This window comes from Salmo salar, chromosome 18 (genome assembly GCF_965601325.2).
Source record: "Salmo salar chromosome 18, fSalSal1, whole genome shotgun sequence".
Classification (NCBI taxonomy): Eukaryota; Metazoa; Chordata; class Actinopteri; order Salmoniformes; family Salmonidae; genus Salmo; species Salmo salar.
Window position 1 is genome coordinate 73363462 of NC_138308.1, and position 18527 is coordinate 73381988.

Consider the following 18527-nt stretch of genomic DNA (forward strand, 5'->3'; position numbering starts at 1 on the left):
AGACATTTGAACAGAAATCCAATATGATAGACTAAGTGTTGGCAACCATCTTTTAACCAGTTTAGTAACTGTGAATCGGCTGGCAAGGCAAGGTTTAACTCCTTCAGGAAGTACCTTGTTTTTCTGTTAAACAGGCCAGAGAGAAAAGGCAAAACAGTCTCTTTTAAAGAGCTAGAAGAAAAACCTAGCTTCATTTGGTCAGCTGTGCATAGAATCTGAGAGAGATTAGAGGTGAGCTACTACTTCCCAATAGCAATCCTTCTCTTTGGCTCTTGTCATGACTGTCCACGAGAATCCAAAATAGGTCAGATAAGGTTTGCAATGAAACTTCAATCAGACCCACTCTCACCCATAGAGGGGGAAGGAAAGAACTAGTGGGGATTAACAACTCACGCCCTGTTGTAAATCAAGGGAGAAGATTCAGGCCTGCGCTCTCTGGATTCAAAGGAACATTCTTTGTCTCAACAGACTTTTTACCGCTGAAACTCTAACACGTTCAAAGCGAATATTGGAACAATATTTCTAACGTAGAACGGGGGAATATCAGAGGCGATCTATAGAACACTGTCATTTTGTTTGTTATTTTAGGATGTCATTAAAAATGTTAAAGGAAATACTGTAACTTGGAAAGTATACCCACTACATATATGAAGTTTCCATACTATGCGTTGTGCATGTAATATGAAAAATTATGAAAGTGCTTTTTGTTAAGAGAGGGATGTGATTTGAGAAGCTATAAGAGATAATTGGTTTCCATTAACTTTGCACACTCAGTAGTCACCGCCCCGTAGTGAGGTCAGGGAGCGTGCCTGCCGGAACCACCCCTTTCGAGCAAAATGTATAAATGATTGGACCAGAAAAGCGTGAAGCTGCAGCTGCATGTTTAAAATGGTTTGAACTTTGAATCTCAACACGAGGTGGAGAAGATAAACTCACCTCCTGGACAATCACTGGTATGGCTGATTAGCTGTCCTAAGTAAAGTATCTTCAAAAGCGAAATAAGGACCATCCTGTTACTCTGCTCAAACCATTGTGTTACGCGACTCTCATCACCCCACTGGAGAACCATCGATACGGCTGGCTAGCCTATCTTCAAGAGCGAATGGAAGGAAAATCAACTCTGTAGTTCTGTTCAGGACTACACGACAAGTAACCGGATACCGGACAACTAGGAAGAAGGACAACAGTAGAAGACTTGTTGGAACCATTTTGGAAAATCAGAGCCTTACAAGGGTGCCCTGTTCACCGAGAGACCCCCGGCAAACCCAGGCATTTCACATAAATACATTCATGATTTGTTACTCACAGCGGGTGGCAGTTCTTGTGCAAAGTATATGGTTACTGTGGCGAGAGTAGTTTCTGAATGTACCAATGTTAAGTGTCCCTCTCCATCTCTTCTTTAACAAGCAGCCAGTTTGTTGTCATTCCGCTAGGGACATGTTTTCGGCATATTAAGTCTCCAGTCAATAACTGGTGCAGAGTGTGTATGTTTATCCTGTGTTCCATGTAATTAGCTAGTAAATAAATAATTAAACCAATTTGTGTAGTACTGAATCATAAGTAAGGCTAGGGTTTTTGCAGATGCAAGGAGGTTACGACTGTTCCGAATTATATGATACGAGGTTATGATTAATATGTTTATAGATTTGATAGGTAAAGACCTTTTAGAGTTTAATTCAGGAGATGGTAACTCTTTAAAGAACTGCTCTCGTGGTGCCCCAGATCCTAATGAGTTAATACATGATTCATTTAAAATCAGGTCTTCAGATTAATGGTAAAGTCAAGTCACGACACTCTTCTTCATCACAGAGAACATACACTGACTGTACAAAACATTAGGAACACCTGCTCTTTCCATGACAGACTGACCAGGTGAAAACTATAATCCCTTATTGATGTCCCCTGTTAAATCCACTTCAATCAGTGTAGATGAAGGGTAGGAGAGGTTAAAGAAGGATTTTTAGGCCTTGAGAAAATTGAGACATGGATTGTGTATGTGTGCCATTCAGAGGGTGAATTGGCAAGACAAAAGTTTTAAGTGCCTTTGAACGGGGTATGGTAGTAGGTGCCAGGCGCACCGGTTTGAGTGTGTCAAGAACTGCAACGCTGCTGGGTTTTTTACACCCAACAGTTCCTCGTGTGTATCAAGAATGATCCACCCCCCAAAGGACATCCAGGCAACTTGACACAACTGTGGGAAGCATTGGAGTCAACATGGGCCAGCAGCATCCCTGTGGAAGGCTTGACACCTTGTAGAGTCCATGCACTGACAAATTGAGGCTGTTCTGAGGGCAAAAGGGGGTGCAACTCAATATTAGGAAGGTGTTCCTAATGTTTTGTAAGCTCAGTGTACAATATTGCTGCGAATAACTCTTGGAGAATGTGGTGAGCGAAGCTGTAAACTGTTTGGCAGTGGGTTGTCTTCTTCAATAAGACCTTATTCAAAAACAGTGATGGCACTTGGGAGATCACAGAAAACTCTTGAATCACATCTTGTTCTTTAAACAGAACTTGTTTTTTCTGTATTCTTCTTCTTACTAAATTGCCAAGACATTGAAGGATGTTTCGGGCAGGAGCATCTGATTCTTGACCATGAAGTATTAGTAAAATGTGTCCAAAGCATGATGTACTGTACATCTGTGCCTTTCTCAGAACAGTTCAGTGGAACAGTGGAAACAAACCAGCACATAACTGGACTGAAACATGTTGTGAACACGTTTTAATTTCCTTTCCCATACATCACAGTTTGTGTTTGTTGCTAGTCATTGTCAAAGCAATTCTGAACGTATTCCTCAACTCCCTCCTGTGAACATCCAAGAATCTCTATATAGCATTTATCTTTAAGGAGTGTCTTCGGAATGTCTAAAGCTCCTGGTCTGCTAGCGATGAGTAGAAATTATTTGGGTAAGATGTTTTTACTCAAAAGGTCCCCAGGAATATCTTCCAGGGATCTTTTCTGGTTTGGGTCATTGCTGGAAATTGCTGCAACACAGAAAGAAACCTTCAACTCATCAAAACCTTTCAGGCTGAAGATGATCTTCTCTGGATGGGAGCGAATGTGTGGAATAACTGGCTTCAAGTCTGGGTTGCAGTTCAGTATAACATCAGTCAGACTCAGGTCACAATGAATGAGATTTACCTGCTAGCACATTCAGAGAAAGACATTCAATAACGGTCTGAAAAGAGTCGTCTGGATGCCCAACCCAACATGATTTTCTGAGTGCTTGGCCTTGTAATAGAAGAGTTCTTCTCTCTTCTCCATATTGATCAGGTTCAAACAGTCTCTCTATGCTGGTGTTCTGACTGTCCATGGTCCTCAGGACATTCTGCAAGGCAGCCCCGCGCAAGCTTTTCTCCTGCACTCTCTCCCACTCGTTTCTGTGTTTCTGGACCATTGAGCACTTTGTGTATCATTTCTCCAGTAGCAACGTCTCTCAAATGTGGAAGTGATATTCTTGCACTGTAGAAATTCTCAGACTTCATCTGTTCCAGGTAATCATCCCTGAGCGGGTCTGGGTTTTTCTCCATGATAAGCCAAGGATATTTCTCCTTTAGAATCCCGTAGAAAGCCTCCTTCTGGGTTGGAGTGGACAGGGCAGAGTATAGCTCCAACATTTGATCCTGGCTGGTTTTGGCCTACTGGATCTTAGAGTAGACCTTTTAATGGATCCAATTCTGTGAGACCAGGGCATCTGCGATGAGGTCTGCCCTGTGCTTTTCTACAAACTGGACTTCACTAGTGTTGGACCTTTTGATCTGGCCTTCTAAATCATCGTCTTTATGTGAGTGGTCATACAAGAGTATATCTAGTCATAATCAGCAACAAGTACACTGCCAACAAACAAACTTTGTGTCCATAGAGAATATTGTTTCAGCTCTTACTCTAAAAGGGCATTATCTTAATTTTCACAATTTCACAGTATTATTCCAAACTCATAGTGTGGAAATATACAGTGCCTTCAGAAAGTATTCACACCTCTTGACTTTTTCCACATTTCGTTGTGTTACAGCCTGAATTTAAAATTGATTAAATTAAGATTTTGTGTCACTGGCCTACGCACAATACCCTATAATGTCAAAGTGGAATAATGTTTTTAGACATCTTTACAAATTCATAAAAAATGAAAAGCTGAAATGTCTTGAGTCAATAAGTATTCAATACCTTTGTTATGGCAAGCCTAAATAAGTTCAGGAGTAAACATTTGCTTAACAAGTCATATTATAAGTTGCATGGACTCACTCTGTGTGCAATAATAACAGTGTTTAACATGATTTTTTATGACTTCCTCATCTCTGTACCTCACACATACAATTATCTGTAAGGTCCTTCAGCCGAGCAGTGAACTTCAAACACAGATTCAACAACAAAGACCAGGGAGGTTCTTCTAATGCCTCGCAAAGAAGGGCACCTATTGGTAGATGGGTAATAAAAGAGCAGACATTGAATATCCCTTTGAGCATGGTGAAGTTATTAATTACACTTTGGATGGTGTATCAATACACCCAGTCACTACGAAGATACAGGCATCCTTCCTAACTCAGTTGCCAGAGAGGAAGGAAACCGCTCAGGGATTTCACCATGAGGTCAATGGTGACATTAAAACAGTTACAGAGTTTAATGGCTGTGATAGGAGAAAACTGAGGATGGATCAACAACATTGTAGTTACTCCACAATACTAACCTAAATGACAGAGTGAAAAGAAGGAAGCCTGTACAGAATGCAAATATTCCAAAACATATTTTTCATACTTTTTAAAAAATGTTCAAATTTCTCTTCCACTTTACATTACATTACAGAGTATTTTACATTACAGAGTATTTTGTGTAGATCGTTGACAAAAAAAAGGACAATTAATCCCACCTTGAATACGTTCTGAAGGCACTGTATATAAAACACTGGAAAAATCACATTTTTGACTGCAAACATATTGTGCTGGGTGGTATGTACTCCACAGCAGATTTCAAATTTACCCGATTCCTGGATTGGGAGGAATATTGAAGATACTATGGGAGATTCTCACGTCGTGGATAAAAATATCCTTTTCACAAAAATTGTTAAGAGCACTACACATCCGACGAGAATCGTAGGCCACCCTGCATCCCCTAGTTGCTATAGAAACATGGTATACGTTGCCAAGGCATTGGGAAGTATGAGTGGGGCAACCAGGCTCTATCTCTCTCTCACACGCCAACACACACATGCTCCTACGCCCGCACCTTACAAGACCATCTCTTCACCTTACTCAAACCAGAGCTTCTCTTCTGTAATAACTACATTTTCACATACACACACACTGATCTTCAAACACTTACATATTCCTGTGTGAAGTCTATGAGGTTCTGGAGGTCGATGTCGTCGCGGTACGCCCGGATGTTATTGTTGATGAAGAAGTTGAGCTGGTCCTTGATCCAGTCCTTAAAGACAAAGGCCAACACTCCAGCCGTCAGCTCCAGGAAGAAGATGATCCCCAGGAATACAGAGAACTGGAACACAGGAACAGGGGGATAAACAGAGTCATAAAGAGAGGGGGACAGAGAGGAGGAAAGAGAGGGATAAAAAGAGTGGGAAAGAGAGGGATAAAGAGAGGGGGAAAGAGGGATAACGAGAGGGGGAAAGAGAGGGATAAAGAGGGAAAGAGAGGGATAAAGGGTAACAAGCATACACAAAGCTAGGATTTAGTACTGAAGATTTGGTCCTGTGTTTCTCATTCCATTCCTGGGGAATCAACCTCCAGGCAGTGCACATATTTGTTTTAGCCCAGCACTAACACACCTGACTAATCAACAACGCAAAAGTGTTCTGTAATAACTGATGTGCGAGATGGTACATGGTGGGCTGGTTTTCCAGCCCCAGAAAAAGGCTACACATCATGGACTAAACATGTGGGACATAGCCGCGGGAAGTACAGGCGCTGAGTCTGGGGAAGGTGTGGGAGTTCAAGAGGGAGCCAATCATCTATATAACATATACATAAATGATGTACATACACACACATAGAAATGTGTATGTCTATGGGAGCCAACTGGGAGTGAGAGAGTTGTGGACGTACAAACTTGAGCAGTAAGGTGTTTTCCCTCAGCGCTCCGATGCAGCCGGCGAAGCCCAGGATAAACATGACCCCTCCCGTCACCAGGAAGAGCCAGACAGGGTCAAAGCCCCCCAGGTCTGTGATGGACGAGATGTTGGAGAGAACACCCTGGAGGGAAAGAAAGAAAGAAAGAAAGAAAGAAAGAAAGAAAGAAAGAAAGAAAGAAAGAGAGAGAGAGAGAGAGAGAGAGAGAGAGAGAGAGAGAGAGAGAAAAAATGTTGGTTAAAAAGGAAGCTATAAAACCATGTGAGGGAATAGAGTGCATAAAGGGCAGGATGAATCGAACATGTAAGGGGTCAAGTGTTAAAATAATTCAGAGAGTTCTAATTTATAGTTCCTCTATTCCACTACGACCCAACCTTGTGTAGGGAATTCATAAAAAGTAATTGATCAAAAAGAGGTTCAGTTTTGGCCTGGGATACCTCAGTACCAGGCACCACTATCATTCTAAGGTTAACTCCCTATTATGCAGTATGTCAAGCTGTCAGCGTTGGTATTCTTCTACCAGCTCCTCCCTAGTACATTTTTTGTATTTTTTTTTCTATTTAACTACACAAGTCAGTTAAGAACAAATTCTTATTTACAATGATGGCCTACCGGGGAACAGTGGGTTAACTGCCTTGTTCAGGCGCAGAACAACATATTTTTACCTTGTCAGCTCGGGGATTCGATCCAGCATCCTTTCAGTTACTGGCCTAACACTCTAACCAGTAGGCTATCTGCCACCCCAGATTCAATTATTCTAATAAAAACAACTATGTTTGTATTCCCCAAAACAACTCATGCGCTTCCTCCTTACTGGTTTTGTGTTTCTTTACTGCTTAGACCCAAGACCCAAGATAGACAAACTATAGACAACACAACAAGCACATAAGTAAGACAAAATGGCTCCTACAAGGCCTGTATGTCAGAGCAAGGCAAAAGGGTAGACAGTGCCCTTATGGGTGCTTCTGGTGTTGTTTCCGTAATCATATTTTCACAAATTACTCCAAATACTCCCAAGTTTGAGAACTTAGGCTGTCTTATATCAAAGATAATGCTTGGAAGCATGCCATGGTGCTGGTCAGCAGGTGGTTTGCTTCTCTTCCAGACACAAGGGAGGTAAATGACAAAGGGTGGGAAAAGACTGATTGTATATTCCACTTAAGTGAACGTTTCCTTGTTTAATAAGACCTTATTTGATGTTCTTACTGGGTCCTTATGTTACCCAGTCTCCACTCACCTTCTCATTCCATGCCCATAGTCCGATTCCAAGGAAGGCCACACCCAGCAACTGAAAGAGACCACAGAAAGACAATATGTCACATTAATCACGTTACTGCATCATATGCTGTCACAAATCTCAGAGACAAAAATAGGGTGAAACCTCTCCTTCCTGCACTCAAGTTTACCTTTGTCGAAATGTATTATCTTACAATTTCACCTTCGACACTTAAAAAGGTTTTCTCCACATCATGGGTGTCAGCGATGCTCATCAGTTACATAAACACACAACTCACATTACTTCACTTTCCAGTACTAAATTGCATATTTGGACATCTTCACTTGCATATTCTAAACAGGAGTCAAGGATTAAAAAAAGCCAGAATGTACAATTCTCCCAAGGAATTCCTCACTCAACTGCAACGTATGCCCAGTCAGAATATTAGCGATTTGATTTCTGGGACAATTTTGTGAAACCCTTATTCTGAAAAGCCAGGTTTGACCAATGAAATAGATTGACCATGGACGTTGGACAGAACTAACTAACTAACTTGGTGATAACATCTTAAACTGCTATCTCAGTTGAAAGTGAGATGCAAGTCTGAGGTGCCTCACTCCCTGTCTGATCGTCTGTCCGTATGTTTGTCTATACTGTTTTTCTGCCTGCCTGTCCGTACATCCGTCTGTCTGTCTGAGAGGAAGCTGTGGGGTGGGGCCAGGCGTCTGGAATCTGGCTGAATGCAGCGGACCATTTCCAAATGACAACAACAGGAAGTGAACGAGACACGCCCAAGCTGTCCAACCTTCCAGCTCAGATTGAACAGGCCCTATCAGCCAGCACTGTGCAACTTTGCTGGCCTTATATGTCACGGAATGATATGAACAAATGGCTGCATTCATACGCCAGCTACAGGGGACATTGGGACACTGGCAGAGTGGCCATTGCACCCCATCTGGCTGCAGTTTGGCATCGTTTGCAAACTATTACTCTATCCTGATCAGCACTGATCTCCTGTTAGCGCACCAGGGCCACTTCATGTGGTTGTAATACAGAGCTGTTGGCTAAGGGCTGGTCTGAGATCTGAGGCCTAGGGGCAAGTACAAAGAGGGTGCCACAACCAACCGAGATGTGTGGATAGATGAGCTGAGCTATAAAGAAGAGCAGCACACCCCTAAACTTCGATCAGCCATCGTTCGCTGATCAATGACACAAGTTCATTGTCACTCTGGAGAAGAATGACTGCAAGGTCAGTTTGGTCAGTGCTCTGCATATTTACTGTATGTGAGAGGAAGGGCCAGAAGGAGCCGTCATGTGTGTTCTGATGGCTGGGATACCCAAACGGCTTGGATCAATAGGCTACACTAACACGAGAGACAAGAGCTAAGCCTCGACAGCTGGGTGATGGACATAGTCAATGCACTCATACACCCACACTCATGCACACACACACACACACACACACACACACACACACACACACACACACACACCACACACAAATCACAAATGGAGTGATACATGTGCATGCATACACACAGTATGTGATAGCTTGATGTTCTCATAAAAACACAGAAACCACAGCTGTGGCTAAAACAACACATCAGAGGGATGGATAGTCCCGGTTAAAGCAGCCTTCCTCCATCTGGATTTCTGCCTACAGTGAGGCCCTAATGGCTGTTTGTCAACCGAGGGTTGGGTGTTGGCAAATGTAACGGCTCTGAGTTGTTTGAATTCTACCTAAAGACAATGAGGGTGGTTTTGGGTAGCACAGATCTGTTTGTGCTCCTGCCAACTCTATTGCTGTCAGTCAAGCCAAACAGGACCATGAGTGACAGGGAGCTGGCATGATAGCACAAACAAACTGGCTAGGTTTTGGGGGGCGATTATGGCAATATCCTGAAAAAAAATGCTTGGTGATTCTTAGAACAGCCTAACTACTAAGTTCCTTCTCCTTGACAACAATGCCTAAAGGCATCTGTTGTCATGACAACAGAGAGCACTTCGACTTGTCATTCATCTCAGCAAGGCTCACGGTCACATACCATGTCTTCAGAAAGTACTCATACCCCTTGACTTATTCCACATTTTCTTGTGTTACAGCCTGAATTCAAATGGGTTAAATAGATTTTTGTCTCACCCATCTACATACAACACCCCATAATGACAAAGTTAAAACATGTTTTTAAAAATGTTTGCAAATGTATTGAAAATAAATACAGAAATATCTTATTTACATAAGTATTCACACCTGTGAGTCAATACTTTGTAGAAGTATTGGCAGCGATTACAGCTGTGAGTCTTTCTGGGTAAGTTTCTAAGAGCTTTCTACGCCTGGATTGTGCAACATTTACCCACTATTCTTTTCAAAATTCATTGCTAGACAACCATTATCAGGCCTTGCCATAGGTTTTCAAGTAGATTTAAGTCAGAACTGTAACTCCGGAACATTCACTGTCTTCTTGGTAAGCAATTCAAGTGTAGATTTGGACTTTGGAAAGGTGAATTCATCTCTCAGTGTCTGCTGAAAAGCAGACCACAAGGTTTTCCCTTAGGATTTTGCCTGTGCTTAGTTCCATTCTGTTTATTTTTTTATCCAGAAAAACTCCCCAGTCCTAAACGATTACAAGCATACACATAACATGATGCAGTCACCACTATGCTTGAAAATATGGAGAGTGGTACTCAGTAATGTGTTGTAATGGATTTGCCCCAAACATTTGTATTCAGGACAAAAAGTGAATTGCTTTGCCACATTGTTTTCAGTATTACTTTAGTGCCTTGTTGCAAACAGGATGTATGTTTTGGAATGTTTGCATTCTGTACAGACTTTATTCTTTCCCCTCTGTCAATTAGGTTAGCATTGTGGAATAACTGCAATGTTGTTGATCCATCCACAGTTTTCTCCTAGCACAGCCATTAAACTCTGTAACTGTTTAAAAGTCCCCATTGGTCACATGGTGAAATCCTTGAGCGGATTCCTTCCTCTCCAGCACTTTTATTGGCTACCAGTTCAGAGACAATGGAGTCAAATGCGAGACTAGAAAGTAAACTGTATTATCATACAGGGATATTGTCATACAGCGTATGAACCAGAATTGGGATGAGAATAATAGTGTTAGGCTAAATCTCAGGTTGTTAAATGCTGTATCAGAGGCAATTTATGGCCGACACACACTGTGGGTCATGTAGCCTAGATATGGTTGGTTTACTGTGCGTTTTGAAGCACAATCTGCAGATTTAGGGAAAAGAGAAAGTGTGTCTGGTCCTCTGGGCCCCATTTTGAATGTGTCCTTGTCGAGGGAAGAGAGAGCCATGATGAATAAAGTCACCCTAAATAAAGTAACCCTTGGGAGTAGGGTTGAACTGCATATATGTCAGGTTAGGGTTCGTTTTCTGTATATCATTAAAAGATCGATTATTGGTTACTTAGTACAGAAATCTATTAGCTATTTGTTTATGAACAGTATGAGAATTGTAACCTTCACTATAATAAATTATCCCTTCAGCCATTGAAAGCAAGACGGCTGAAACGTTTGTAGGAAAATGCAAACTGTACCTACTCCACTTCTTTAATTCCCTGAGATTACACTGAATATCAAAATGGCTGGCAAGACCTGGTATCTTTCCAAAAACCAAATAAACATTCAAATGTAGGTAACTAGACCCCAAAGTAGGTCACTATGTAGGAACTATGGTGCCATTTGGGATGCAGAATACATTAGGTTACATACACAGATTCACACTCCTCAGTTGGACTGAGTGTATTACTTCAAAGATTATTCACAACGAGACTAATCCATATACTTAAACAAATCAAATTGTATTCGTCACATGCACAGAATACAACAAGTGTAGACTTTACAGGGAAATGCTTACTTAAGAGCCATTTCCCAACAATGCAGTTTAAAAGTATGAATATTAACAAATAGATAAAAAGAAAATAGTAACACAATAAAATAACAATAACGAGGCTATATACAAGGAGTACCACCGGTACTGAGTCAGTGTACTGGGGTATAAGGCAGTTGGAATGATTGACTGAGGTTATATGTACATGTAGGTTTGGTTAGGTGATTGATTGAAGTACATGTAGGTAGGGGGGTGAAAACAGAAAGTCTGGGTAGCTGTTTAATTAACTGTTCAGCAGTCATGGCTTTGGGGTAGAATTTTAGTCCTAGATTGCTACCGCTTACCGTGCGGTAACAGACTGACTTGGATGGCTGGAGTCTTGGACAAGGAGCTCGGCCCCAGTGACGTGGTGGGCCGTATGGACTACCATCTGTAGCGCCGTGCGGTTGGATGCCGAGCAGTTTCCATACCAAGCGGTGATGCAGCCAGTCAAGATGCTCTCAATGGTGCAGCTGTAGAACTTTTTGAGGATATGAGGGCCCATGAAAAATCTTTCAAATCAACACAGTCAGATACTGGAGAAGAACTGACTAAAAATGTAATATCTCCACGGGCCAGAGGATAATCTGAACTCTAAACTCACAACTGTAGTGATAGGGTAAAGAGATGAGGATTATCATTATGTATAAAGCTATAGTCATAATTCACACCCACTCCTCTTTAGCACATGACGTGATGTGACAATGACAAATCACAACGCAAACCCTTTGGTTTCCATGGTTCTTGTTTTGTAAAGACTCCAGTTGTGTAATATGTGATCTTGAACTTCACCAGACACTGTGAGGTACTCCAGACGATGGTCCCAGATGGACCCCCAGACAGAAAACTATTACAAAAATACCACAAACAATGTTTCTCCTGGCTGCTATTCTGTTGCTATAGCTGTGTCCAAAGCCTTTATTTATCCACTGGCCTTTAATTCATTACAGCCCCATGAGAACGTTCTGTAATGTTGATACAATGGTGATACAATGTTGATACAAATGTGCGAAAGTCTGCAAATATTACATTCCAATGTCAGAGAAAATGACAATTCTTTGGGTTATTAATGATAGTTTTAAATGTGGTTGATAGTGATTTCAGTGAGTTAGGCCTACTGTTGGCCATGGCATGGATGTGTGGCTTCAATGACAAAGAGAACGCTTGGATTTAATAGAATATGCAGTGACAGAAAGTTGAACGCTGATACTGCACTCATGATCCCATTGAAAAATTCTGCAATAAATTATTGACGCAACCTCTCTTCAGTGGCACTAGCTCCATTTATAAATCTGATATCATAAGCACTTCTGTATTACACAACGCAATACCCTCCAAAGACATTTAGGATAGAGTTGTGTAGTTTATCAAAGCCCTCTCACATGGATCTTGGCTATATCGTTACATCTTGAAGACAACGGGCAACCGTAAAGGGGTTCTCACATGCAAACCGTCTCTATGGTCCTAGCTTGCTTTATCTCAGAATCAGAGATGTTACTGGCATTAGGCATTACCCATAAATACCTTAACTCTTCACCAGCATTCCCATTAATCGCAACATCTGTACCAGCTTTACCACAAATAGGTTATCAAAAGTACATTATAGTACAGAATGCATAACCATGCCAGCGACATGGCTAGAACTATTGCAGGTATAGGTTCTCTATCATGGCAGGTGAAATCAGGCTCTTGCAGCCGCATCACTTAAGACCACAATAATGCTCAAACCATTAGCAGACCACTGGCTCTCACGATCATGGACATGGTCAATGGCACTGAAAGCAGACAATGCCGAATGGGACGGACTTTAGGAGGAAGGTCAGAGGGAGGGGTTGAGGGGAACAAAGGCGATGGAGGGCGTTGAATGGGATTACATTAGCATTGAATTAACCAGGCAACCATTTCTGCCAAACTCCTGCGAGCCAGCATAAGACTTTAGAGAGTCACATGACCTGTACGTAATCCTAATGGGAAAAGCTCTCCTCTGTCAGCTATTCCCAGTCCAAAAAACTTACAGAGGCAACAGAAGAAGAAAAAGCATCATGGGAAGACTGCCTTTTTTGAATCTTCAAGGAAAGACATTGAAGAGCCAAATTTGTTTTTCAGAGATAGGCTTATTATATAAAAATGTCCTTGTTATGGTCTTTGTCCCTCTGGACTTGACCCTTAAACTCTGGCTCATGCATTTCTCTAACAGGGCAGTTGAAACTAAAGCGGAATAAAAAACACAGACGTGAGTCCAAAACATGTTTTCCCAACAATAGCGAGGTTTATTTAGTAAACTAACCTATTTTTACAGCTACTTGGTATCATATAATGAGCTCTCCCTGTCTGAGATGAAGTCACTGAAATAATGATGGGATCTTTAGAAGCTATCCTCCTTTTTCAGTGTTGTCAGTCCTACAACCAATGGTTGTTCGCAGTAGATCTGAGACAATTCACTAATAGGCCTAGTCGCAATTAGATTAAGTTTGAAGGCTAAGTGTTAGGTAAACAATAAGCTGTCTTGGAATGGACATTCATTAGGCCAGGCCTACTTTTCACAATGAAAAACTGAGTGGGAATTGAGTAGACATAACCCACTATGCATGGAACAAGGCTTTTTTTTGACCTGTCCGGACCAACCATCTTTTTTTGGTCTTCTTTGGTGCGATCTGGATCTGTAACGCCCTGGCCATAGAGAGGGGTTTTTTGTTCTTTATTTTGGTTAGGCCAGGGTGTTACATTGGGTGGGCGTTCTATGTTCATTTTCTATGTTGTCTGTTACAGAATTACCCACCAAAAACGGACCAAGCAGCAGAGGAAGGAGAGGCACCAGGAGAAGGAAAGTAACATGGACTCATGGACTTTGGAGAAGATGGAGAGGAACGTTCAGGATTCCTGGAGATGGGAGGAATTAATGGACGGAAAGGGACCATGGGCTCAAGCTGGGGAGTATCGCCGCCCGCAGTGGGAGATCGAGGCAGCGATAGCTGAGAGGCGTTGGTATGAGGAGAGGGAGCGCAGCAGGTACGAAAGGCAGCCCCCCCAAAAAATTGGGGGGGGGGGGGGGCACACGGGGAGATTGGTGGAGTCAGGCGGTAGACCTGAGCCAACTCCCCGTGCTTACAGGAGGCAGCGCAGTACTGGTCAGACACTGTGTTATGCGGTAAAGCGCACGGTGTCCCCAGTACGCGTGCATAGCCCAGTGCGCTATAGGCCAGCCCCCCGCAAGTGCCACGCGAGTGCAGGCATCGAGCCAGGGCGGTTGGTGCCAGCTCAGCGCGTCTGGTCTCCGGTGCGCCTCCTCGGTCCAGGTTATCCTGCGCCGGCGCTGCGCACTGTGTCTCCAGAGCGCCGGGAGGGCCCAGTTTGCCCAATGCCTGCGCTTCACCCGTGCCGGGCCAAAGTGGGCATTCAGCCTGGAGTGTGGGTAAAGAGCGTACATACTAGAACTCCAGTGCTCCCCCACAGCCCGGTTTATCCTGTGCCTCCTCCTAGGACCAGGCCTCCAGTGGGTCCCCCCTCCTGGTCAGTCCTGCGCCTGCTCAACGGATCAGGCCTCCAGTGGGTCTCCCCATCCTGGTCAAGCCTGTGCCTCCTCCTAGGACCAGGCCTCCAGTGGGTCCCCCCATCCTGGTCAGTCCTGTGCCTGCTCAACGGATCAGGCCTCCAGTGGGTCTCCCCATCCTGGTCTCTCCTGTGTCGCCTCCACGGACCAGGCCTCCAGTGGGTCTCCCCATCCTGGTCAAGCCTGTGCCTCCTCCACAGACCAGGCCTCCAGTGGGTCTCCCCATCCTGGTCTCTCCTGTGTCACCTCCACGGACCAGGCCTCCAGTGGGTCTCCCCAGCCTGGTGAGTCCAGTGCCTGCGCCCAGAACCAGGCCTCCTTCATGTCTCCCCAGCCTGGTGAATCCTGGGCCAGAGCCGCCAGTGCCGCCCGCCAGTCCGGAGCCGCCAGTGCCGCCCGCCAGTCCGGAGCCGCCAGAGCCGCCCGCCAGTCCGGAGCCGTCAGAGCCGCCCGCCAGTCCGGAGCCGTCAGAGCCGCCCGGCAGTCCGGAGCCGTCAGAGCCGCCCGCCAGCCGGGCGTAACCATCGCCGCCCGCCAGCCGGGCGCAGCCATCGCCGCACGCCAGCCGGGCGCAGCCAGGGTCGCCCGCCAGCCGGGCGCAGCCATCGCCGCCCGCCAGCCGGGCGCAGCCATCGACGCCCGCCAGCCGGGCGCAGCCAGGGTCGCCCACCAGCCGGGCGCAACCAAGGTCGCCCACCAGTCCTCCGGCGCGGCCAGGGGCGCTACCTAAGTGGGCGACGCCGAGGGTGGAGCGGAGGCCACATCCCGCACCTGAGCCGCCGCTGTAAGAAGGCCCACCCGGACCCTCCCCTTCAGAGTCAGGTTTTGCGGCCGGAGTCCGCACCTTGGGGGGGGGGGGGGGGTACTGTAACACCCTGGCCATAGAGAGGGGTTTTTTGTTCTTTATTTTGGTTAGGCCAGGGTGTTACATTGGGTGGGCGTTCTATGTTCATTTTCTATGTTGTCTGTTTCATTGATTTTGGCCGTGTGGCTTCCAATCAGGCACAGCTGTTGTTGGTTGTTGCTGATTTGGAGTCACACATAAGTGCCTGTTTTTCCGTTGGGGTTTGGTGGGTAGTTGTTTCTGTTAGATTATTTCCTAACAGGACTGTTTTGCTGTCGTGTTTTTGTTCAGTTTTGTATAGTGTTCTTACTTTAATTAAAATCATGATGAACACTAACTCCGCTGCGCCTTGGTCTACTCTCTCTCCCGACAGCCGTTACAGGATCAGCCTTGATTTCAACGTCCATGGACATAGATTTATCCGGAAAAGATTGTGCTGTGCTCTACTGTACTGTGCTTTGCTGTCCAAACTTGTGAAACATAGAGGTGAAGTCGGAAGTTTACATACACTTAGGTTGGAGTAATTAAAAATTGTTTTTCAGCCACTCCACACATTTCTTGTTAACAAACTATAGTTTTGGCAAGTCGGTTAGGACATCTACTTTGTGCTTTACACAAGTAATTTTTCCAACAATTATTTACAGACAGATTATTTCACTTATAATTCACTGTATCACAATTCCAGTTGGTCAGAAGTTTACATACACTAAGTTGACTGTGCCTTTAAACAGCTTGGAAAAGTCCAGAAAATGATGTCACGGGTTTAGAAGCTTCTGATAGGATAATTGACATAATTTGAGTCAATTGGAGGTGTACCTGTGGATGTATTTCAAGGCCTACCATCAAACTCACTGCCTCTTTGCTTGACATCATGGGAATATCAACAGAAATCAGCCAAGACCTCAGAAAACAAATTGTAGAACTCCACAAGTCTGGTTCATCCTTGGAAGCAATTTCCAAACGCCTGAAGGTACCACGTTCATCTGTACAAACAATAGTACGCAAGTATAAACACCATGGGACCACGCAGCTGACATACCGCTCAGGAAGGAGATGCATTCTGTCTCCTAGAGATGAACGTACTTTGGTGCGAAAAGTGCAAATCAATCCCAGAACAACAGCAAAGGACCTTGTGAAGATGCTGGAGGAAACGGGTACAAAAGTATCTATATCCAGAACCACAAAGTCAAGGTATTGGAGTGGCCATCACAAAGCCCTGATCTCAATCCTATAGAACATTTGTGGGCAGAACTGAAAAAGCGTGTGCAAGCAAGGAGGCCTACAAACCTGACTCAGTTACACCAGCTCTGTCAGGAGGAATGGGCCAAAATTCACCCAACTTATTGTGGGAAGCTTGTGGAAGGCGACCCAAAACGTTTGACCCAAGTTAAACAATTTACAGACAATGCTACCAAATACTAATTGAGTGTATGTAAATGTCTGACCCACTGGGAATGTGATGAAAGAAATAAAAGCTGAAATAAATCATTCTCTCTACTATTATTCTGACATTTCACATTCTTAAAATAAAGTGGTGATCCTAACTGACCTAAGACAGGGAATTTTTACTAGGATTAAATGTCAGGAATTGTGAAAAACTGAGTTTAAATGTATTTGGCTAAGGTGTATGTAAACTTCCAACTTCAACTGTAGCTTTCTATGATTGGTTCAGATTTGGTCTGGTCCGGAATGGACCAAATCTGAGCCAATCATTTGGTCGGGTCCGGATCAGACCAAATCTGAACCAATCATAGACATCTATGTTTCACAAGTTTGGACAGCAAAGCACAGGACAGTAGAGTATAGCAGAGTACAGTACAGTAAAGAAAAGTAGAGTGTTGTACAATACAGTAGAGGACAGTAGAGTACAGTATAATGTACTGTACCCTACTTTACTCTGATGTACTCTACTGTACTGTTCTCTACTAAATTAAATTGTACAATACTCTACTCTACGGAATGCAAATATTCTGTACTGTATCGTACCGTACCCTACTGTGCTCTACTGTACCGAGCTGTGCCATACTCTATTGTGCTGTTCAAACGAATGAAATATAGACTAGAGGTCTATGACTCGTTCAGACTAGTCCAGACTGACCAAATGTGCACTTGTTTGGGGGCGGAGCTCATTAGAACAGTATGCTTTGCATGTGTTTATTTTTTACATTTACATTTTGGTGATTCAGCAGATGATGTTAATCAGAGCGACTTACAGTCAATGCATTCAATTAGGGTACATAAACAACAACAGATCAGTTACTGGGAATGTTATTGTATTTCAATTGGACTGTTGGTTTATTTAGTAGGACTACTTAGAACATTATCACTGACAATTTTAAGCTTTTGTAAAAGCTAACATAAGTGCATGTGACAGATGGCAGCAATAATAAATATTCTATATTCCAATCTTTCCTATATTATATGGATTACTTGACAATGTACAGTATGTGCAGTTGAAATTTGGCCATAGAATCAATGACAAAAAAATACGTATTTTAAACGTCCATAAATTACATATTTTCCACTTTCATTCAGAACCGAAAACCGTCTCCAGAAAAGATGCCACTTCAAAGTTTGTATTTTAGACGTTTTTTCAATGTAATTTTGCTTACTGGGAATGTAGTCCGATGATGATAATAAATAGTGCATATTCATGTTTATGCAACCATTCGCATGTGAAGAAAAACTTTTCACAACGATGTGAGTTGGTCCCGACAAACGAGGACAGAAAGCGGATTACCGGGGACGATGGAGACTGAAAATTAAAAAGTGCTCTGAGTAGCAGTCTATGTGAAGGCTATTGTGCATATCCACAAGCCAAAATAAGCAAGGTAAAAATAGCTTGCAATGCATGGCAACACAACCAAAGTGGTTTGCTGCTATTCACACATCGAAAGATCACGTTATCATTTATTAGAGTTTTTAACAGACTATTATCTAATACATCAATA

At 43.5% G+C, this 18527-nt stretch overlaps 1 protein-coding gene across 2 annotated transcripts in view; it reads right to left on the reverse strand.

The window, feature by feature from the left end:
* Nucleotides 1-18527, reverse strand: part of tspan5a (tetraspanin 5a) — a 31267-nt gene that overhangs the window by 12142 nt on the left and 598 nt on the right. For both annotated transcript variants that reach the window (XM_014155798.3, XM_014155800.3), the window contains exons 2-4: nt 7313-7363; nt 6052-6198; nt 5315-5485 (exon numbers count right to left, since the gene is read on the reverse strand). In XM_014155798.3, the coding sequence (XP_014011273.1) occupies nt 5315-5485; nt 6052-6198; nt 7313-7363 (369 nt within the window). The remainder of the gene's footprint in view (nt 1-5314; nt 5486-6051; nt 6199-7312; nt 7364-18527) is intronic.